At 35.7% G+C, this 25,080-nt stretch overlaps 1 protein-coding gene across 1 annotated transcript in view; it reads left to right on the forward strand.

The window, feature by feature from the left end:
• Window positions 1-19,825: 19,825 nt before the first annotated feature.
• The window catches only part of LOC149806652 (uncharacterized), a 38,325-nt gene continuing 33,070 nt past the window's right edge, over window positions 19,826-25,080 (forward strand). The window contains exon 1 of the mRNA XM_089976491.1: window positions 19,826-20,016. Within this exon, the coding sequence (XP_089832617.1) occupies window positions 20,002-20,016 (15 nt within the window). The 5' untranslated portion in view covers window positions 19,826-20,001. The remainder of the gene's footprint in view (window positions 20,017-25,080) is intronic.

A 25,080-nucleotide genomic window follows, 5' to 3' on the forward strand; every position in this document is an offset into this window, starting at 1 on the left:
ACAAACACAAACGGGAAGAGAAGCACTTTAACGTTGCGGATATCACTACTACTACGCGCGGAAAAAGGCCAATGTGTAGGCTTTGCTTTCGTCCTGCACACAGATTTGTACTGTAAAAAGTTGTACTGTAAAAGATGTGGCACACAAAACCTGGGACGAGTTATGCATGTGCATGTGTAAATCCATCACCACATAATATAACTTAATTTGTTATATGGAGGTAAACAGTGGGGAGTTGATCAAAAGAAGAGGAGGAAGTTAGTCCTATATTTTTATATTTTGATCCTGCATAGGCTCGTTACAGGCCAAACTTTATAATCTGATTAAAATCAGATATCCAGTGCCTTACACGAAGACCTGACAGCAACTTCGCTAATTTTATCAACCAATCAGATGAAGTCTTATATCTTTTAGTTTGGGAGACTGAGCAGTATGGCAGAATACCGCAGAACGATTTGATTCACTTTCAGATCTGTGAAAGATGCATTTCCAGTGGATAATTTTAAGGCCACCAGAACATGACCCCTGTCAGATGTTCACGTAGGACAGTGGAGATCTGATTTTAATCAGATTGCAAAGCTTTACTAACCCAAAATTAATCACAAACCGCCCCTAAATATTAACTTAATGCACCACCAGCATGCATATATATATATATATATATATATATATATATATATATATATATATATATATATATATATATATACTAAAGAAGAAGAAGAAAATTCCTCCTTCGCCCCTGATACAAAGAAAAACTTTCACCACAAGTACACTAGAATCAATTTAATTTGCATATGCAAAAACAAATGAGTGAAGACCACACGCTGATAATACAACCGTATTGATTAAACTGAGCAGTGTCCGATGGTGTGTTAATACATAAGAGTAGTGTAATGGTACAATTTGGGGCTTTCCGTCGAGGGAGTAGCATAGTAGGGGAGATAGTGTTTGATCCATGGGAACTGAATATTAGTGCAACCTTTTATGGTATGGGGTCTGGGAAAATTTACCATTATGGCTGAATCCTGGACATTATTGGGTATTCAGCACTATGGCAGAATCTGGGACAGTACATGGTATGTGGAAATTTTACTTTATAACAAAATCCATTGGCAATATAGGATCCATGAAAATGTAACATTACTGCAAAGTTTGGGACCACATGAGGTTTACGTAAATTTAACACTTGGGTGTTACTTATCAGCACTATAGGAATTAAACATGGCTCTAGTTCATATACTTGTACTTACTCTCTAACATACCATTACACATACAAAAACTGGAGGAAAGTAGCTCATATACGTTTGCTTACTATGCAGCATACCATTACACATATGCAATGAGAAGGCTAATATACTTTTTAATTTTCATTCATTCACAATGCTTTAGTACAAGCACACATTCACGCAAATGCACATAGAACCGACATTTTAAAAGGGACTGATAAATAGGGTGGAGAGATGAATAAATGCACATATAATTAAGCATAATAACTTATTTTTACAATCCAGAATCTACACATGCAAACAAAAGGTTGTAGGTTAGGGTATAGGTTATTGTCACTTAAACACACAATTACAATCCAACACCCACCTTTACCATCCAACACCCACTCTTACAAGGAAACGGGTTAGAAATGAAACGGTAATAATCACTGCCATTTCTGTTTACCATCCGACATCCACTCTTTCAGACAAAACGGAAGACGAAAGGTCACAAACATAAAATATTTACATCATGACACCAAACAATTCCACCCATTACCTACCCTTACAAACAAAACGGATAACGGAAAGAAGAATTATGTCACTGTCATTAACACACCTGTTTACCACCCAGCACCCAGACAAATACAAGCAAAGTGTTAGTTGGCAAAGGGGTATGCTATCACATAATAACTAACGCGCTTACTTACAAGCCAATACTCACGCAAAAATACAGAACTATATACAAATAAAAGATAAAAGTTAGCAAAAATGGCCAGCGTTCTCATCTGAAATACTGCGGTGACCCTGAAAAGGACCTTTGGGTTGAATGGTATCGGTTAACAAAAAATAGTTAATACACATACAACACTTCTGGACTTTACATTGGCGTTGACGTAGACTCCTTAAAACTATCAACACATATCCAATCGTTGTTTCAAGCACCCTAGTCTATCCACTTAAGATCCTATGACAAATATGGCTGTTTCTATTTTCTCTGTGAAAGTCTACTTCGCCTTTGGGGGGTGGGGTATGGTAAGTAGAACCAGGTAGGCACGTTCATGAGAAATTTCCCTGAAATTATATCACTTTTTTTTCCAGATTGTATTGCTTGAGTGGGTAGAAACTCGGTGGTTCCGACATATATAACAATGAGCTGTCAGATATTGTACAAATCAGAGGGTAATATTAAAATAAGTCACTATTTTAGCATAAAGTCAATTCGATGACTCGAGCAATCACTCAGTTGAAATACACACCTTAAAACAAAAAGAAACAACTAACTTCGTTTTCAGCCTTTTAATTTTGTCGTAGAAAGCGTTACAACGATCAAATTCTAAGAAATACTGTTTAAAAAAGTGGTGCCTGTCTTCTCTGTGTATCCTAATATGCCAGCAAGTAGTTTGCCAAATCTTATATACTATATAGATGGCAATTTAGATACTGTATTTAGAAGTGAAATCATGCTACTATATATTTAAATTGCAAGGTACGATTTTATGTTTAAATTGCATTTTTCTAGACTTGGAATGTACCATGGGAATTTCGATTTTTTTTTTTTTTACAAAAATATGAAGACTGGCTGGATTAAATGAGTGCATCTGTAACATTATATAAACTCTGTAAACAAAAAACAAAACAACAATAAATTCGTGAACTCTAAATTCGGTGTAAGTTGTAGTGTACCTTAATATCGGATGGGGAGTTGTGTAATTGTTACATGACACGAGATAATGTGTGATACATATCGGCTGCTTAAGTCTCTCAAAGGGGCGTTATAAAGCCGATATTGCTTTACACATTGAAGTGGTCAGCTGACGGATTCTTTAACTTATGAAATGCATTCAGTCTCTTACTTATTGATATATGTAAAACGTTCAATGCATATTTTAAATGGTCGAATACACTAAACTCGAGAGGTAAATTTATATGTATCGCAAATAATGGGACTATGCGTACATTTGCTGTGCGTGGTATTGGCAGTATACCGGTTTACCACGGTATTATTTTCTGGTGGTATGTATCACGGTACTTTTTCACGTATGTAGTATCCATGAGTAATAAATTTTCGCAAATTCCAACGGAATCTTGTTACGACTTGAATGATGTTAACAGCGTATTTTCATTTTTCATGACAAAATATTTTTGTTTAAAAATATCCTTTTTTACAAAACGGTTGCATCAGTCACAAATTAATGGTCAATATTACAAAATATAATTACATTTACGATCCTTTAAGTATGTGTTTGACCCGTCTCACATGTGCCAACTCGATGTCAAAATGGAATGCTGTGAAGAAACATAGGACCCATATCCAGCTTCCGGAAAAAATTGGATTAAAAAAACACAAAAAGCACATGTCACATCAGCTATTTATTGGTATATGTGTCTGTGCTTTGTATATGTATTTATTTGTACGACTGCGAATCATCCATCGATTTATGGAAGCTCACCTATTTTCTCTGTGTGCTTTACTTAATTTTTCAAGTCGACAAATATTTACAAGTTTGTTGAATGTTTTATGTTTACTGGGCTTTCTGATAATTATCTTACCCAGGTGTTGGCATCCAACTCAAAGTGTCCCTGACTATTATTTTCTGCATACCTATATTGTGTGTTTAAGTTTTGTCCATTACTGTATATTGCAATATTCATTTATAAACAATATAATACATAGCTATTTTTTGGCCATGAGTGTAGATCCTATTTGAAGATAATAAACTATAAATAGTTTGTTTGTTTGGGTTTACGTTCTATAAAAAATAAACCTATGTAAAGTTTGATGTAATTTTCGATTGGATGGTTGAAGTTTTACGACATATGTCAGGTGGGGATATTTTATTAAATATGACACGTGAGGATGAATCGTAATAGAGCTGTGGAGAGTCTTGTACTAGATTTATAAACCTTTCGAGACATACATACTCTCTTTTACCACGAGGATAATGCGAAAGTATACTTCTATGTTTTTTGTGTGATTGTAAATGTAGTAATTATCGGATTAGGTTGATCAGAATGGGTAATGACAAATATCTAAGACAATGTTACATTATGCTAAAATAATAGAGGAGTCGATTAAAGTTACGTGGGTTTCGAAAGATAACGACGTACTATTTAGCTATGGATTTGATTATTTTATGCATGGAATGTAAGAGATGAAAAAAGTAGTTTTGTTCAATTTCAGACAATGTCTTAAAGACATTTTAACTCAGAATTCGATTTCAGCTGTAAATAAATCACACAACAAATTGTTATGATACTCTTTCCGTTCAGTGTTATATAATCATTGATTTATATACCCAACTGCAAGATAAATTAGCCCGACTTCGATGTTCTGCTCATAATTTAGCTCTGGAGGAAGGACGGCATAATGACACTTCTCCAGATCAAAGTATATGTATTGCTATAGATTAAAACCCCAATAGAAGATGAATATCACTTTGTTTTACATGGGCCCATTTTAAGCAGATCTTAGAAACAATTTCATAACAGGAAGTTTTTGATAAAAACACCTATGTGAATAATTTGTCTATTCTCAGAATAATCCAAAAACTCTGTCATTATATCTGTACTTGCACAATATTCACCATGCAACAGAGGAGATCAAATGAATATGCAGCTACATCATTTCTTTCTGTTTATATGCAATATCTCATTTATGTAATACTATTTCCTTTTCTTGTTATTGCATATTTCTTATGTGGGTGCTGCAGTTTTCCTTTTTTTCCCTCTTTCACTCCACTGTATTATTTTAGCATGGTACTATAATGGGTACAGTGTACATTACTAATAAACTATTGTCATTGTCATTAATGTGCAATACTACCGGTACAATTAATTTTCCTCTAATCTAGTTTTATTACAATACACAAGACAGTGAGTGTGCCAAGAAGCTGGATTCGTCTTTCAGCATTCATTCAGAGAACAGGACTTGTACTACACTTCTTTTGCAATGAAGTTTGTTGAAATTATTGTTTTTATTTTTTCATAATAAAAGGTTTCTGAACTAAAGTTGCGTAATATATTCGTTGATCTTTTGGGGGATTACATAATAAATTTCTCTCAAACCAACAAAAGCATGTTAGTAAATAGAATTTTGCCGTGTTGTTCCGTTCTGTCAGTAAATCATTCCAACTCCGCTGCTGTACAAGTTTTCAGTTCTGACAATCATTCCAATGCTGCTATACAATTTGTCAGTTCTATCAGTGAGTAATTCTAACTCCGCATCTTCGCTAGCCAAGTTTCCGTTGTGTTAACCTTATATACATCTTGGCTGATCAAACAGAGATTTCAGTGTTTCGTGTCTGTGAATTTCAGTGGATGCGGTGTCTTGCTGCCGCATCCAGTGAAATTCACGGACCCGAAACATTTGCTGCCGCATCCAATAAAAATCAAGTTGTTCAAATTTGAAAACTGTTCTTACATGATCGAGACAAGGGAGTACACAACTAGAATGGACTCGAAATAAGCAATTTTTCACTACCGGTCCGTGTTCGTAAAAATACATCTTTTCCATCCAATATACATGTAATGGGTTCTCTTTGGTACTTAGTCATACTTTCGATGTTAATCTTACAAAGTATCCTTTTGAAGTCAATTGCCTCCACCATCTTCTGCCTATTGGTTAATTGGCACTGCATACCTAGGCAGATAATTCATGAACCCCAATAGATGTCGCTAGGACAGAGCAGTCAAATATCTGTACGATCCACCAAGGTGTAGATAGGGTTAACATATTGTAACCTTGGCTAGCGAAGATGCCAACTCCGCTGCTGTACAAGTTGTACGTTCTATCAGGGGTAATCCAACAGGAACTTAACAATGCGAATTTATGCATGGTCTCACAGAGATAGTGTGAAAAAACCAAGATAACAGTAATGTAACCCTTGAATAGTGTGGAAGAGGTGGACTGAATGGTAGTATCCAGAATAATTTCACAGAACCTACAGAGATCATTTCAGTGTCTGAAAGATCGTGTCAATGCACTGTCATTTAATTGCTTGGGAAAATGTTTAAACAAACAGGATTAATGCTCCAAAAATTAGCTGCGGAACAGTTGTGATCCCTTTAGACAGGCATGTCCAAACTATGTCCCGCGACCTGGTTTTGTCTGCTTATTTGCTTGATAGTGCGTGGCTTTAAAAATCGCTTATAAGGCCCGTGCTGTAAGTTGCACGTGCCTGCCTTAATGAATGAAACGTAGAAGACACCCAATGACCAATATCATGCTGAAACTTAGCAGATAAAGATAACTTCATTATTAAAACTATTAAGATAAGATAAGAATTCTTTATTTCCGACTGCATAGTCCATACATACAACTACATAATGTGTCCGGCATAGTTAAGAATGAAATTATGTAAGACATTTAAACAGTAATTTGTTGCATCTATTTATAATACGAGAATTTGTGAATGTTCCACAAAGATTTAAAGATTAAAATTTTACATTTAGATATTCTTGTCATCGCTGAAAACACATACTTTCCCATGACTTCTTCAAAACTTAATACATTATAGTTTACAAAGATGATAGAGGCGCTGTTCCATCTTGGAAGGCTTAATAGAAAAAGGAGACTATTACTGTAATCAAAATAACTAGTTTTCTTTTCATACGAGCACTAAAGATTGCACAATGAGGAGTGCAATACACACACTGTGCAGCAAAAAGATTTGAATAATCTCATTTTGATATTCAAATAACAATTTCCAAATGTACGTGGAAGTATGTTTGTTAGAGTACACAAAAATATGTAATATCTCCTCATATCGTCATTATCTAACCAACTAGAATTTAAAATAAGACCCAAATATGTGTAATTGTACAGACGGAGGAGATGGTAATTTGAAAGAAACTGATTGAAAGACCATGGGTAGCGACTTTTGTGTATTATTGATATCATTCCCAGATACGTATTGTTCACATATTTTTAATACTTTCCTTAAACCTGAGATAGAAGGACTTATCAATGACATATCATCAGCAAAACTAACATTTAAAAAATAAGGTCAATTGGTGTCAAATGTATCCCCATGTGATACTGGCTCAGCTTACGATTTAACTCGTTTATGTATACACTAAATAACAAAGGCGAATAAACACCTTCCTGCCTCACCCCGTTGGTTACATGAAAGCAGCTGGATACTGCACTTCTCCGACGCACATAGTACGACTGTTTGCCATATCAGTTAACTAGTGTGTGAACTATATAGATGGGTATTTGAATATCAAGAAACTTTTTAAAGTGTCCAATGACTGATCGCATAAAATGCCTTTTTAGCGTCTAAAATCATGCAAACACATGGCTGCTACGTTCTATATAATAGTTGACCGTTTACATAATAGTTTACAATTTTCTTTAAGGTATAGATGCATAAGTCTGTTGGATATTACTTTTTAAGATCAAACTGATCACGAGATACTGTAAATTCAAATCGTTGTGGTAAAATACATTGAAATGTTTTCTAAATAATTGTCGTAAGGGCTATAGGTCCATAATTACTTTTGTCTGCCACATTACCAATTTCTCTTGTCAGTAGCGGGATAATTGTAACTTTGTGAAATCATCAGAAACAAAGTTATGTGCATGCATACAATTAAATAAAATCATCAAAAAGACATTAAGTTTACTATAAACAAACATTAAGTCTATTATCAAAAACATTAAGTCTACTAATCGAAAAGTTAATATATATTTCTACATATAAAAAATCTGATCCTGGACATTTATCCACCCTTTGTTTAGCTATAGCATGTTGGATCTCAGATAAGGGGACGTCCATTAATTATGTCAACAATTTTTAGGCAATTTTTTTTTAAACCCTCCTCCCCCCTTGTCAACAACTGTCAAACTTTCAGTGACCCCCCTAATAAAATTGTCAAATTTTTTTTTACCCCCCCCCACAAACTAACAATATTTTACACGGCTGGCTTTTATGCTAAAAATAGAATTATGGAAATTAAAAGGTCTACAAATAAATTTTAATACATTTTTTATACTTGTTTAACAGATTTCAAATTGACTATAACACTTGAATTCATGAAAAAATCGAGACATTATATTCTAGCTTCTATCATCTTCCCATGGGGAAGCCAAATGTTCCTCAATTGTTATAATGGGCATAGTGGCTGATTCATTAATTTCTTCAGATTAATACCGTATGTGGTTAATCTGTCTACAGTCTACACTGAATAAAAACAAAATATGATGATGCAAGACTATGACTTCCTTGGCAAGAGCTCAACCGGTTTAGGATTAAACTGGTGGGCTGTTGACGGGCGAGCGAGTGTGTGCCATCCCAACGCACCGACTAATTTCCTGTTTTTGATTTATTAAATTTATTGTAAAAAAATAAATTGTTGACGTCAATTTATCTTGAACTTCCCCCTCCCCCATGTCAACTATTGTCAAACTTCTTCAAACCCCCTCCCCCCTATTTTGTTGACATAATTAATGGACGACCCCTAATGTGACTAGTTTAATACCACTAGAAGGGGCCTTGAATGCAGAAAAACTTACTGCTTATTAGAAACGTTTTTAACAAAAGTGAGTAAGGCTTCAAAATGGTTTGTCCACATTTTTCGTATGTTGCTTTGGTTATATTTCCCACCAATAAAAAAGTGGTAGCCTATTGGGATTTGTACTATTTTGTTTAATTTGCTTCCAGACTTCATGTTGGTCTAAATTTTCAATTTTTTTGCAAGTGTGTCTGCTTTGTGTTTTAGTTCCTCCTTCCTACGTACACAATGAGCATATTAAACCGAGCTCTACCTTGGCGCACTTGGTTACTTTGAGGTCCATGACGATGTTTACCGGTACGTGCAAAGTCGTGCAATTCTTTGATACAGTTATGCCAGCTTGGTATAACCCGGTGACTACGTTTGGATTTAATAACTGAGTATTTACCAGAGCTGGACAGTGTTGTAACTAGATCTGGGTAAAATCCATCAATCTTATTAATACGCACCTGATGACAACCGCCATGATCGTTACAGACGGCAACACAATAAGGGATTTCTGTCTTTAATAAGAATGATGTTTTTGAGCACAATTCAGTTTTTCGTCGACGGCGAGGTCTGACCAATTGATGGTTGTATTTCAAATTAAAAACTTCACAGGGGCATTAACAAATCCAGGAAGTAGATCAGAAATGGATAGTAGTAGTTAAAGTAGGACGATGATCAGACCCTGCTAGGGTGTGAATTATTCTCATATCACTTACAGCGGAATGAGAAAGATTCTGAAGAGACACAATGATCCAACCAAGAGACAGTATTGCGTGAGTCACTGAGATAAGTATAATTCGTTGTGTGATCTTTAAGTTATGCGTCCGATACGTTATAACCATATTCGTCACAAAACAGGTGAAGTTTATCTCCAAATGGAGTGTATTTGAGTGTATTTGATTCTACCCTTTAGTACATAAACATTTGGGGTATCAACATTTTTTTCAATAGAATTAAATTTACCCAAATGGTCAACAAATTCCCAAAACGTGTCAAATAGATCACAAAGTATATAGACCTTTACCAGTAGCAAAGAGGAACCGTTATCTTAATAGTAATACCTATTAATATAGGATCCTCAAAATGCTGTACTTGTATTTTACTCGCAAGTGGCCTACGATATAATACACGACATCCCTGTAAGGTATACCTGTGTGTATGTCTTAAGAAGATTCAATAGGTAATACCCATGATCCATAAAAGTGCTTATTAACCGATAAGAGCCAGTCTAATTCCCTGTCAAATAGCCACAATTCTTGTGGAAAACAATGTCAGAAATACCGTATTACGATCTTACATTTTGTATATTTCGAGTTATAGAACGACATACGTAAATTAGCCACTATGTTTATTTTTTGAGTCCTCTTTGTAGCAAAACTGTTTGTAATATTACAGTTTAATTCCAACTCCATCCAAGCTATTCCTTCGCCGTGCATCCAAGTTCATTATCGCATCGTGAGTAAGGTTGTCACAGGTGATTTTGATATTTATATAACTATATTTCTTGTACAGTTTCTCCACCTTGGTCGGCTTGGTTCCAGAGTAAAGCTCAAGATAAGAGGAAACATCAGATTGTAAAGTTTTGTCACAAATATGCATCGCATTCTCATTGAACGTACTGTGCGCAAGTGAGAGGACGCTGCTTTTCCTATGATAACACTACCACGCCTGGTGTGTGAATGATACATTTGTGAACTGATTAGCTGAGACATGGTGAACTGAAAGTGTAAATTCCAATATAACAAATATACTAAATAACTTTTATTACTCTAATACGTACGTATCAGACTCGTTTATCGATATCGATTGATGATAACATCTAAACCAGGCAGAACAGTTATAATCTGTACTAGCTTTTAATTCGCACTTCTATACTAGCATTTTACGTGCATACTATGTACTATCTTTTTAGTTTGCATAATCTATACTGTCTTTGTAACTGCATAACAGTCGCAGTTAATGCGCCTGATTATACATATTATCAGCAATATTTATTGTGAAGATATGTATCAATCTGAACGGTTACTATAGAAACAAAATATTAACATAAAGGATATATAAGTCTGTGTTCAATGACTTCGTATGATAATGTTATAATCATCTAAGGTCACAAGAGTTGATAATGGGATCCTGTCCTAACAAAACGTTCAGAGTATTTGATACAGTCCTCATCTTAATTACAAACTCAAGGAACAAGTAACTAAATTAGTAATTACTAGTCAAATAAAGTCTTTCAAGCAAACAATTTATAAGGTGTAAATAATAATTTAAATCTTGAAGCCAACATATAGACCTGAACAAATGATAAGACACATTTACTGATGAAAATATGTATCATTCTAACAAAATAAATATTCCATGAGATGTCAGGCACAAAAACACACGATTTCATACAGAATCATAAGTAGGCCCAGACTGAATAATTGCATATCCAACGAATTTATTGCAGAGGATAATAATATGCGCTGGAGGACGTAGAACTAAAACACATAAAAAAGCATATATCAATCACCAAATTTGGTTTTCATTAATGAACTGATGCACACAACGTATTTGAAATATCATACAATAAATGAAATGGCTGACTCTTCCACAATAGGAAATGATCCATCCAGAATAAACGTTCTGAATTCCAAGAACCCAGATTTAACACTTGAAGTGTTAAATCTGTCTCTAGTAAAGAGTAAGAGTGGGTACTGTTTTTTTTTCTGAGCCGCACAAACCGCCATCTGTGGTGTACGAATATGGTTGGTGTAGCAGTGACCATCTGGCAAGAGTCTTTACTTTGTGTTTCTCCAGATGAGTTTCCTCCCTTAGGATCGAATGCCCACTACTGCATGTACCGTCTGATACTTGATGTTTCAAAAGTCAAAAAGAAAACGAAACAAAAAACATGTCTTTGGGCATGTTAATTAATCTGAATATTGTACGATATTTACACCCAAATGTGAATAAATATTCCGTCTGCATTAATTACACTCATTTATCGTTGAATTAGCTAATGTAATTATTATTTTGTTAAGTTCCTCTGAGTACATTAAAATACTGTGTTCCATTTAAAAAAAAAAAAAAAAAAAATTCTGGTTTAAAATATTCAGCATTACAAATCAGCTGACGTATCAAATTCGTGTCATAATTTTCTTATCGAACTTGTGTTATAACTTTCTTAACTCGTGTTATAAACGAACTATTAGCCTTGCGGAAGTAACTGAGAAAGAAGGATATATCAGCATATGAAAAATGCAAATTGTTGAGATTGTTTTCGTTAAAGTTATATAACCAAAAATGTGCAATAAATGTTTAAAATCGGAGAGCAGAGTGAAATGTTCCAACAAATGTATCTGAAATTATGGATAATGAATCTATATTATCAGGTATGGACAGTGTATTTAAGTTAATATCTGATATCATTTAAGTATGGAAAGTAAATATTTTTTAATTATCTGATATAATGTAAGTATGGACACTGAATCTAATTATCTGATTTAATGTCTATAATTATTCTCCTAGTATGAACAAAAGATGTTTGACATATATAATTGATTCATTGGTTGAACCATAATGATCTGTAGTACAGCTAAGATACCTTCCTTTGTTGACTTTATGTTTCGCTAACCAAGTGTAGAACGGTGAACTATCCGGAACTGGAATTTTTTTGTGGGTATGCGCATTGGAGCTAAGGGATGTAATTTTAGGCGTTACGATCAGTAACTCCGTTGCAACCGTGAAACCCCCTATAGCATGTAACAGCGATGCATTGTACATCAGGAGAACATGGCGGAGTCAAATGACTCCAAAGCTATTTTGTAAGTTTAACATCAAGAGTCTGACTACATACGAGAAACAAGCTATTACAGACGTGTTTGAGGGAAATGAGATATTCGTGCAAACACGGACAGAGGAAAACCGCTTATTTATGAGTCCATTCCAGTTGTGTTCTCAGCTTCTCTCGTTCATGGCGTTAAAAGTTGAACTACTTGATTTTGATTGGGTGCTGTCGCTTGCCGCCGCATCAAGGAAATCCACAAACCCGAAGCACTGAAATATCTGATCAATCCGCCAAGGTGTAGATAGGTCAACGTATTGGACCCTTTGCTTGCGAAGATGATCCAAAGCTAGCCGCCGTCGAATGAATCTAACGTTGTAAATGAAGAAGTCTCTAGATAAGCCTGCCTGTACTAGTTACGAAGACTGGTCCTAGTGAATATTCATATTTTAGTCTGGTAAATGGACATACAGGTTTCCTTGCGTAGTATAGCTAGTTAGAAATACGCCTGGGAAAGAAACATGTTTTTGATGAGTACAGCTTTCAAGAGGCAATTGTATCGTAGATGAATATGTCCTCAATGTGCAAATTTAATGCACGATTTAACTGATCGTAAACCTTGAATTCGTGGGCAGTGGCAGATGTTTTATCTGCTCGGGAAATGGACGTACCCGCCTATCCACGAGTCTCCTGCTGCCTTGCAGTTCGGCTTTGGTTAGCCAAAGGCTAAGGAAGTAAACCCTATAAGAAAATCCGGAGTGGAGACGCTAAGGCAGCTGGATGATGTACTACATCCCCTTCTGGCAACTCCTTGATCTGGAGAGGGATGGGCTCCGCCAGACGACTTTTGCCCAAGACACACTGATAATGCTGGACAAATCTGAACCTACCATACCGGATCGGTCGTCGCCCGGGTCAACAATGACCGCGCCTGCCGTTTTCCACCAGGACAGAGGTGACAAGTTTGCTACTGGTACTCTGCATAAAATCAGAGCGAGAGACAGCATCGCCATCGCCACCTGGAACATTAGAACTCTGGCGCAATTTGGAAGACTCCAAGAGTTGACACATGAGCTGGAACACTACACATGGCACATTCTGGGACTCTGTGAAGTTAGATGGAAAACCCTAGGAGAACACCAAACTGAAGATGGGCATATATTATACTATAGTGGAGAGTGTGATAAGTCCATAAATGGAGTAGGCTTCCTTGTAAACAAAGCCATCAAGGGATCTGTGCTTGAATGCTGTCCCATATCTAGCAGAATCATTTCCATTCGTCTGAAAGCATCTCCCTTTAACATCGCAATTATCCAAGTCTATGCTCCAGCTACCGATCATGATGATGAAGAAATAGAGGAGTTTTACAACAAACTACAGGGTATTCTAAACATGGTCAGTAAAAAAGACATCCTCGTCATCCAAGGAGACTGGAATGCCAAAGCTGGCAAAGATGCTCTAAAAGACTGGGAAGATCATTGTGGACCTTCTTGCAATGAGCTTACCAATAAAAGAGGGAGACGGCTACTCGAGTTCGCAAGCTACAACAACTTGGTACTAGCCAACACCCTGGGACAACATAAAGCTTCACGATACTGGACATGTCACTCACAAAATGGAACCCATCACAATCAGATCGACTACATACTGGTTCAAAACCGTTACCGATCTGGCCATCAATAGAGCAAAAACAATAACGTTCCTAGGTGCTGATGTTGGGAGTGATCACGACCTCGTGATTATGAACTTCCGAGTGAGGCTGAAGAAAAGTAACAAGCCAAAGAACATCAGGCTCAAATTCAACCTTGAACAACTGAAGGACCCTAACATCTGCAAGTCATTCCAAGCCACAATTGGAGGAAAATTTGCTCCACTCCTTGTGATGGATGGTGATGTCAAAGGGATGACAGACACCTTCAAAACAGTCATGACAGCAGCTGCCAAGGACATCATTAGCCCCCATCGCCCGAAGAAAAAACCCTGGGTTACAGAAGAGATTCTGAAGTTGTGTCATGCCAGAAGAGAACTCAAAAACACCAGACACACAACAGGGGCAATGGAGTACCGAGAAATAAACAAGAATATCAGAAAAAAAAATTGAAGAAAGCAAAAGAAGATTGGATTGGACAAAAGTGCAAATAAATAGAGGGCAGTCTGATAAAGAATAACAGCAAAAAGGCATTCCAAATTGTGAAAGACCTCACCAGACAGAAACAACCAAGAGTCAGTACCATTCAAGACAAAAATGGAAAATGCCTCACAGAAGCGAGCGACACTGCAGAAAGATGGACTGAGTATTGCAAAGAACTCTACAACCATCAGTCCACAGGAGACCCAGAGGTGCTTGAAGTTCCAAACTCCTAAAATGATGAAGACTTCCCCATTCTCAAAGAAGAGGTGGAGTCAGCAGCAAGAGCACTGAAGAATGGGAAGGCAGCTGAAGTAGACAACATCCCAGCTGAACTTATCAAGAATGGGGAGGGGGGATCAGTGAAAGAGCTACTAACAAAAATCTGCAACAAGATCTGGCAGACAGGTGAATGGCCAACACAATGGACCCAGTCACTGATTATAACACTCCCCAAAAAGGCAATCTCCAGCTTTGACAAAATTACAGAACTATCAGTTTGATCAGTCATGCTAGTAAGGTAATGTTGAAGATCATCTTGAACAGACTGAAAATACAAGCAAAAGAAATAATCGCTGAAGAACAGGCTGGGTTCCGGAGTGGAAGAAGCACAAACAGAACAAATATTCAGTCTCAGGGTTCTGTGTGAAAAGTACTCGCAACACCAACAAGACATCTATCATGTGTTCATAGATTTCAAAAAGGCCTTTGACAGAGTGTGGCATGAGGCATTGTGGGCCACAATGAAGAAGTATAACATGGGTCAAAAGTTAACCAATGCCATCAAGCAGCTGTACGCCAAGTCTACCAGTGCAGTAATTGCCCAAGGTTCTGTGGGGGACTGGTTCCAGACAACAGTGGGAGTGCGTCAAGGCTGTCTCCTGTCACCCACGCTTTTCAACATCTATTTAGAGCGCATCATGAGCGAAGCCCTGGAAAACCACTGTGGGACAGTCAACATTGGATGGCGTAACATCGCCAACCTCCGCTTTGCAGACGACATTGATGGGCTGGCAGGCAGTGAAGACGAGCTTGCCACCTTAGTGAAGAACCTGGATGAAACATCTCCCAGATTTGACATGGAGATAAGCGCTGAGAAGACAAAGCTGATGACAAATAGTGGCAAACAAATCTCAGCCAAGATTAAAGTCAGAGGACATGAGCTGGAAACAGTGAGCCAGTTCAAATATCTTGGTTCCATAATCACCGAAGAGGGATCAAGAGCAGACATTTTGTCAAGAGCAGCACAAACAATGGCAGCTATGTCAAAGCTAAGATCCATCTGGAAAGACAAAAATATCTGTCTGAAAACTAAAATCAGACTTTTGCGAGCTCTAGTCATCTCAGTCTTTTTGTACTCATGTGAGGCCTGAACCCTGAGAGCAGAATTACAACGAAGAATCCAGTCACTTGAAATGAGATGCTACAGAACCATCCTTGGCATATCTTACATGGACCACATCACAAATGAAGAAGTGCGTAACACCATTAGGCGCAAAGTAAGCCCATATGAGGACCTCTTTACCACCGTCAAAAAGAGAAAGCTGAAATGGTATGGCCATGTCACTAGAGCCAACAGTCTATCCACAACAGTCCTGCATAGCAGCGTCCACGGTGGCAGAAGGATAGGTAGACAGAGAAAAAAGTGGACTGACAACATCACAGAATGGACCAGGAAAAGTTTTGCGGAGACACAGGCATTAGCACATGATCGAGACAAGTGGAGGGAACTGGTCAGATGTTCAGCAGCACAGTGCCTCGACGACCACACTAGGTCATGAGACTGATGATGATGATGAACCTTGAATTCACCACGCTGAAGGAAGTCAATGAACGATACTGTGCATGCAGCTTTTAACATATGGTCTGTGAAGTGGACAAAATATACCGGCATTCAAGACAAAAGAAAACTTTGTCAGCATAAGAAAGCTGATAATCTTGCGTGTTTAAATACTGACGCTTTATGTGGTATTTCTTTTTGTTGTTGTTTTTATTATTATTTTTTTATATTATTTTTGTTGGTATTTTGGTATGGTTTGAAGAATTGTAGTTAGTTTCAGAAGAAAATGGAGGTCTCATCTTCCACGTGTTTTATTTTAATTGCCACACAGACGCATCTATTCCAAGTATGAAAACAAAGTCATATGACAGATTTCTTTTGCATACCAGGGCCCAGCAACGTGGAATGAATTGCCCACTGAACTTAGACACAAAGACACAGTGATCACATTCAAGAGGGCTCTCAAAACTCACTTATTTCGATTGCAAGAACGAACTTAAAGACCTAATAATGTTTCCTACCTTAAATATTCTCAGCATGTTTTTTAATGTTTTCTAATTTCATGGTGTTTGCTTTTGTAATCATATCATTATATGTTTTTTTTTTATCTTATAGGTGTTGTCTAATGATGTAAAGCGCTTAGAGCTTCTAAAGATTAGGCGCTATACAAAGTCCTCATTATTATTATTATTATTATCTAGCTGGCAGAGTATGTAAGTTGCATAATACTCTTACAGTGTACTAGATCAGTTTCAGATCAGAGATAAGTGGTTAAAGTTAATTGATGTAATCGTCATGAACGCGTGAAAGATAATGAATCCAAAACAGTAAATGAGGCTACAGTAGCTGGTAAAGTAAAGTAACATTTCCATTGGTCAGAATGTTACCACGTGATCAAAATGAATTGCGTTTATTTCTGAATGACCTGTAAGGAGAACTACTTTTCTAAGAATACCTACTTCTATAAATAGAGTCACGCGTACATCATAAGATAAACACTGCCAGTGAATGCAGACACGAATTAAGCATCAAAGAAAAAGAACATTCTAACAATTTAAATTTAAAAAAATTTAATAAATTTGCCTTCCATTGGTTGAAGTGCTGGTATTATAATAACCTTATTGCGATCAAGCAGGACAAACTCAAGTGCTATAAATAGCTTCGTAACAGAAAACCCCAAACATGTATTACTACGCTCAATTAAGATTTCTGTTTTTAATGATGCAAACAAAATAACATAACAAATAATTGAAAATTCAGTTATAAGAGTTTAACGTTGTTTGTTTCTGAGTTTATCGTGGTATAAATTGTCAGTTGCCGACTCACACAGCTTACATAACGCCCTTCAGAAAAAAACAACGTTAAACTCTTAAATGGTGTGACCTTACTTTGGTGCCAGCATTTCTGTAAATAAAAAGGGGATAAATCATTAGCATGATAATTCTTAACACTAGACATGTGTTAAGCTGAAATATGAAAAAAAAAAATGTGAACTGCAACACATGTCTGCTAATTAGCTTTATTACTTGTATACCTTTCGATCTGTCTTTTCGATTAATTAATGCTGAATTGTCACAAATAAATAATGAGACTTCCTTTGCTTTTCCACCGAAGGCCCCCAACTGATGGCAACCGTCACTATAGGGTAGAGTTCTTTAAGTGTGAACTTGCAAAAATGCTTATAAAATATCCGAAATTCTGAATTCTTTCCCCGACTCTCTTTCGACAAAGGAAATTTTCCACACTTACGTTCTATGCAGATTGAAATATCTTATTTTGCCTTTCTCTAGATTAAATTTTAAGAAAATATTACCGACTAAAGCAAATTAATCTCAAACATATGGTAGCTATTCTTCTTTTTAATACTGGGTGTTAACTCTGAGCACATGTTTTCACATTCGAACGTAATCATGCTGGGCTCGATACATCCACTACACAAGGAATGCTTAAATGAAGGAGATTTTCATTGATTCATTGCTATTGCGTCTGGGCGATGGAGCTATTGACCTCAACAGTATTCTGTAGAGGTGACAAGTAGAATACTAAGATTTGTATAAACGGGTGTAAATTTGTAAATAAAATAGCTGACGGATGTAAGAGAGCAAAAAAGAAGGTAAAAAGAAAATCTATATATAATGGTTACGAGAATATACGAAATGGAACAGCTCATCTGACGCTATATCACTGAAATGTATGATGATGATGATGATAATAATAATAATAATAATAATAATAATAATAATAATGATAATAATAATAATAATAATGATAATAATAATAATAATGATAATAATAATAATGATGATAATAATAATAATAATGATAATAATAATAATGATGATAATAATAATAATAATAATAATAATAATGATAATAATAATAATAATAATAATAATAATAATAATGATAATAATAATAATAATAATAATAATAATAATGATAATAATAATAATAATAATGATAAAGACCGAAGTTTACATGCATTTATTATTCTTTTAATGGCTTTTGTAAAATGACTGAACTTTATTAATAAATAAATACATAAATAAATTATGAAATATGTACTAAAGGTTTCATAATCAATATGAAGAGAATACCCGAGATTTTAATAATTATCTTTATCAATGTTTATAGGATACTCCATTAGCAATATTGCTTTAACAACTCACTGATGTTAGTTTTAGGATCTACCGTATATCCGAATATAAATAGATTTTAAAAATAAATGTAAATATTAGACGTCAAACTTTTATTATAATGGGCCTAGACAAAACGGAAGACACAGAAATCGCATGCATCCATCCAAATTGTAACTGTTGTTGTGCATTAGGAGATTACTTCGTTCGTATTCTCAAAATATATTTAGTTGTTTATTTTAAAAATATCACACGAAATTGTTGCTACTCGTGAAGAGGTCCTCTTGAATAGCATACACAGAACCTCTTCAAATTTCGGCGACGGACTAGATTTAAGCATTGAAAATTGTACTGGATCACTTTGTAAGGAAAAAGACCTTCTAAATGAATCGAAATTGTGTTGGATCACACCGTAAGGAAGGAGACCTTCTAAATGAATCGAAATTGTACTGGATCACACCGTAAGGAAAGAGACCTTCTAAATGAATCGAAATTGTATTGGATCACACCGTAAGAAAAGAGACCTAAATGAATCGAAATTGTATTGGATCACACTGTAAGGAAAGAGGCCTTCTAACTGAATCGAAATTGTATTGGATCACACCGTAAGGAAAGAGACATTCTAACTGAAATCTAATACATGCAATTGATACTGAACTTCAACTTATTCAAGTCACTGAGATAAAAAGCTTTTTGTGATACCTAACGCTTCAATGACGGCTATAGTGAACCACTCAGCCAATACGCTCACGAGAAATATGAAATATGTTTCCTTTCAAAAATGAAGTTGTCAGCTATGACCCTCCCTGACAACTTAGTTTATTAGAACTAACTGCGTAAATATGAAGGAAAAAATCTCAACAAAAACATGGTTATGCTGTGTTCAACAGGACATTAAAAGAAGAGCTATGCTAAAATATTCCAAGGGATTGTTTTGACTTACACCCGACATAGTAACAAAGGATTTTCTTCCAATCATGAGTTTAAATCCGGTGAGTATAGAATGTATTACCGGTACAATACCACGAATGTATGAAACGATTGCATGGTTACAGTATAGTTCAGAATAAATTAATACTTAAACAGTTTAATAAATTCAAATATCCAGTATGATTTAATATCTCTCTCTCTCTCTCTCTCAGTATCATTCATTGTCAGTGCAACCAGTAAGATAGAATATCCAGAATTTGACACAAATGACCAAATAATGATTAGAAAAATCTAACGTTTTAAAACACATTTTCCTTTATCTCTTGGACAAAAGAAATGATAGGCCCAGTTCCCTCCTCCCCAAATCTGCCTTTTTGAGATTTCGTTTTAAGATGGGAGACACAGGGTGTTCCTTTGGTCTAGATTTAATTTTAGCATAATTATCTAGTAATTTAGACGTACACTTCGTAATAATAATAACAATAATAATAATAATAATAATAACGAGTATGTTATGGATGATATATACTATGAGAAAATTATTTTGCTGATGCACTCCAAGATCTTCTTTGTCAGGTTTTAATTTATAAGATCATCCAGAAATAGCATATGTCTCCAATTGAAGAGTATCAGATAAAAGGAAATAAAAACCATAGGCTTCACGCGCTGGCAATGTATTAACCATTAATATAATCACTTACTACAAAGTACATATGAGACACAACATGGGTATATCGCCATCCTGGATTTGTCTGAAGATAACATCTCTTCCCGCAATTCCATCCCTTGAAAATGATATATTAGCCTGGAGTACATTCAGTGCTTTACAGAGCAATCATTGGATTCGTGTTATGTATATTTAATTTATATTGCGTACCTGACTTTTTTCATGTCCGTGATTGAGGGTTGTAGAGTTTTGCCTACCTAACTTTTGTCATAATTATAAGTGGCATACCAAATGTTTACTAAACTAACATATATGAATCATCTATTGAAATTACTAATTGCTCATTAGCTGGATTAACACAACAGTTTGGAATTTTTGTGAATTGATTCAAAGACCTTCTAGATTGAACTATTGATATATCAGGATATTCAAGACTACTGGTACATCAGGATATTCAAGACTACTGGTACATCAGGATATTCAAGACTACTGGTACATCAGGATCTTTAAGACGATTGGAATTCATTCGCAACATCCTATAATTTTGGACTTGTGATAGGATATTTAGGATTATTTGGAATTGAATTCACAATACAGTGTTTTGTTTTTTAATTTTCATTTGATATTCAAAGGTAAATAAATTGTTTAATTTGGAAAAGATCGCGGGCCCTAGATTGCATATGCTTGGTTCATTTGATCATTTTGGAGGGACCAATTATCAGATCTTCGCCTAAACGTCAGGAGTATATTCTCAAAAGATGTCCGTTAAAATCGCCCTTATCGCTCGAAATTTACTCCAGAGAGAGAGAGAGAGAGAGAGATCGAGATCTGGATTTTTAAAGTAACATGAACAACTTTTCAGTCAGATATCTGCAGTGGCAGTTTATAGTGATGTCTAGCATTGGAGCATCATGCCGCAGACATGTAATATCATGTCCCACCCAGTCACATTATCCTGACACCAGGCCGACCAGTCCTAACATTAACCTCTTAATGCTGAAGGCCAAGCGAGGCAGCTGTTAGTACTACTTTTATAAGTCTTTGGTATGACTTGGCTAGAGCTCGAACCTGCATCCAAGGTGGACGCTGTTTTGCCAGAAAAGTTGCCTTCTTTGTATTATTCTGCTTGTTCGACATTCTTTATTGTTGTTACATACTGACAATCAAGTTCCATTCATTCATTTTACATTAAGTGTAACAACCGTATAGTTCCCCGTATTTAACACAGATAAGGTCATACTGTAGCTGAAATTTTACTTACCATTGTTAACCATATGACGTAGGACTACTTTTGCTTACAGAAAATATGGCGTACAGAGACGCTAATGAGAGTTTGAGTCTCTGTTGCAGATTTGAGAAGATTTTGGCCTGGGTGGGTGGTCTATGAGATGGCATTGTTGGCAGTAGAGCTTTAACATTATGTCACGGGTTTTTCTCAGTGCCTGAGTACAAACAGCATTATTTATTTATTCATTTGGTTTTAACTATAAAGTTAATAAGTTATTGAATTTGTACGAAAGATATTCGTATGGACAAATGACTTTGGTGGACCGACTCAAAGGCTCATGCTAAACAATATGTCCACACGAGTGTTTTTCTGTAAAATTTAATACCTTTGTTCACATCAGACACTGATACTAATATCAGTAACCATACTTCGTAGACGGTGTACTATTATGAGCCGATGTGTATCAATGGAGCAGCCGGGTATGATTCACAACCTCGTTTTTTCAGCTTTCTATAAAACATGTTGAACATGTTCCTTACATATACTGAAAGAACTTTTTTAATATTTTCCTTATTTAATACCAGAATTTATGTATATCATTGTAGTAATATATGGATATAAAAAATCGTTTACTTTCTTTATTCTATAGTTTCATTTGGATCGTCCACCATAAATAATTGGAAAACGAATTACCACGATAATCTCGTTTTATCTGTCATGGTGAACAAGTTACAGCTAGCGTAAAAAATATAATTTATCTGATATAAGCATAATAACTTTTTAATTAGCCAAATTCCTGAAAAAATTAACTCTGCTTAGGTAGTAGATTTTGACTAAAGTTATCTTTTTGTCTTTGACAACAGTTATATTTGCTCCGTTGTAAAATATAGTTGATACTTCAACATCGTAGCTATCAGACACAACTTTATCTCCTTGTTTCCTTGGAAAGTGAAGCGCTATTTATAAATATAAACAGGACTGCGATATTGTTCCACACCGTGAATCATTTGTATTGGGACCGGGTGGGTGATGACGAATAACCAGAGCAAGCTTGGAGACACGTAATTGCCTCATTGCCGTTTTCTTGTTTCCTCTCGTTTTGGAATCAGAACCTATCCTAAAACCCACACATCGTTTGAGCTTGAGTTTGATTATCAGTTAATAAAAAGTAAATTTACCTGGGATTGGTCGAACAGAAATCACTAGCTCAAACTAGTGTTGTATGATTTTCGTATTCTGGAGCATTTTTTAACAAAAACTCAAGCTGATTTTTAAAAGCCCCAAAATAATTTATTACAGGGAGACAAATCTGAATGTTCCGTCATTTCGTTTTATTCTAATTAAAGGTATGGACCTCAAAGCTTTGGAAAACTGAACTTAAACTTGAAGTCCATGATCAAAGCTGTTCGAGAATATTGAGCCAGGCCTAACGTGAGAGGCCATCACTGTCTGTGCTTTTCTAATTAAAAGTGGGAAATGGAAGTCCTGGAAGTCCTTGCACAGTGTTTTATGTCGTACACTTAATGCCACAACACTCATCCTTTTAAAGTTTATGATAAGGTATTCTAACCTTAGGATTTGATTTTGGCTTGTAAATGAGATAAGCTAATTCTTCAACCATCCCAGAAAGGAGTGTGGATGGGATGGGATTGTGGTGTCTGAATGGGGTTAATAACTATATGTATGCAGAAAGAGGCTACTTTGCTGAGGTTTTCAATATAGGATGATACAAATTTACTGGACACTGTACCATATATACTGGAAATGATGGCCTGTGTTTTTCAGTCATGGATGATACAAATTTACTATATACTGTACCGTGTAGACTGACAACGATGGCCTGTGTTCTTCAGTCTTGGATGATGCAAAATTTACTGTATACTGTACCGTGTATACTGACAACGATGGCCTGTGTTTTTCAGTCATGGATGATACAGATTTACTATATACTGTACCGTGTATACTGACAACGATGGCCTGTGTTTTTCAGTCTTGGATGATACAGATTTACTATATACTGTACCGTGTATACTGACAACGATGGCCTGTGTTCTTCAGTCATGGATGATACAGATTTACTATATACTGTACCGTGTATACTGACAACGATGGCCTCTGTTTTTCAGTCATGGATGATACAAGTTTACTATATACTGTACCGTGTATACTGACAACGATGGCCTGTGTTTTTCAGTCTTGGATGATAAAAAATTTACTAGATACCACGTATACTGACAATGATGGCTTAAGTTGAACCTGCTACTCCGCATGTTGTTCTACAATCAATGATCTGGGTGTTATATTCGCTATTTAAAATGCCATGAACTTAATTTAATGTTAAAGTTTAATGGGTTTTTTCCCATAATAAATCCCTCTGTTTATCTACCAACATATACCTTATCATCGATAAATAAAGCATATGCGATTCGCATATGGGTGACATTATGGTTCATGAATAATTTAATTATTCAAAATACAAGGGTGGATTCAGCTCAGATTGTACATGAGGTTATGTATGTGCAATGCATATACTATACTATGTTTTGCTATGCAAGTATATGCCTTACTTTACTAGAATACGAGTCGACCCTACAATCTACCCTTCTACAATGTACCATAATAAACGATAGATCATATCACATCACTTAATATCAGATATGTAATTCATCATGTCATATCACGTCATATCACACTGTTTCCTATTGTAGATATGGCACGAATTCCGGAAATGGCACAAGATGCGTCCGTCTTTTTATATAAAGTCATTATATATACTAGAGTTTTGTTTGAAACACAATAAAAAGTTACAGATTGGGCACGGAATCCAACGACTTGGACCTTTACAGGGACCAAATTTAATCTGTTAACCGTTGTCTAATCATGATTTATTAACAATATATTACGGTTTGCTTTCATAAAACTTTGACATTTAAGCCAGGGACCGAAATATATTTGTTACACACAGTCTTTAAAGAGACTATGATGATGATAATGATGACGCTGTTAAAAACGTGTAGTGTGTATTGTAGTCTGTATTTATTTTTGCCCTCTTCTCCAATTATTTATATCTTCCTCCAATTGGATCCGAATTACGGTATTGAAAGGTACAATGCACAAAATTTTAATTATAAAATTTACATTGCAATAGCATTTTCGAATAATAAAATAAAAATAATATATGCAGTCATTGTCATTGTAGAATTATGCATGTATGTGTGCACGTATATAGAA

This window comes from Sinohyriopsis cumingii, chromosome 1 (genome assembly GCF_028554795.1).
Source record: "Sinohyriopsis cumingii isolate HCF-2022 chromosome 1, ASM2855479v2, whole genome shotgun sequence".
Lineage (NCBI taxonomy): Eukaryota > Metazoa > Mollusca > Bivalvia > Unionida > Unionidae > Sinohyriopsis > Sinohyriopsis cumingii.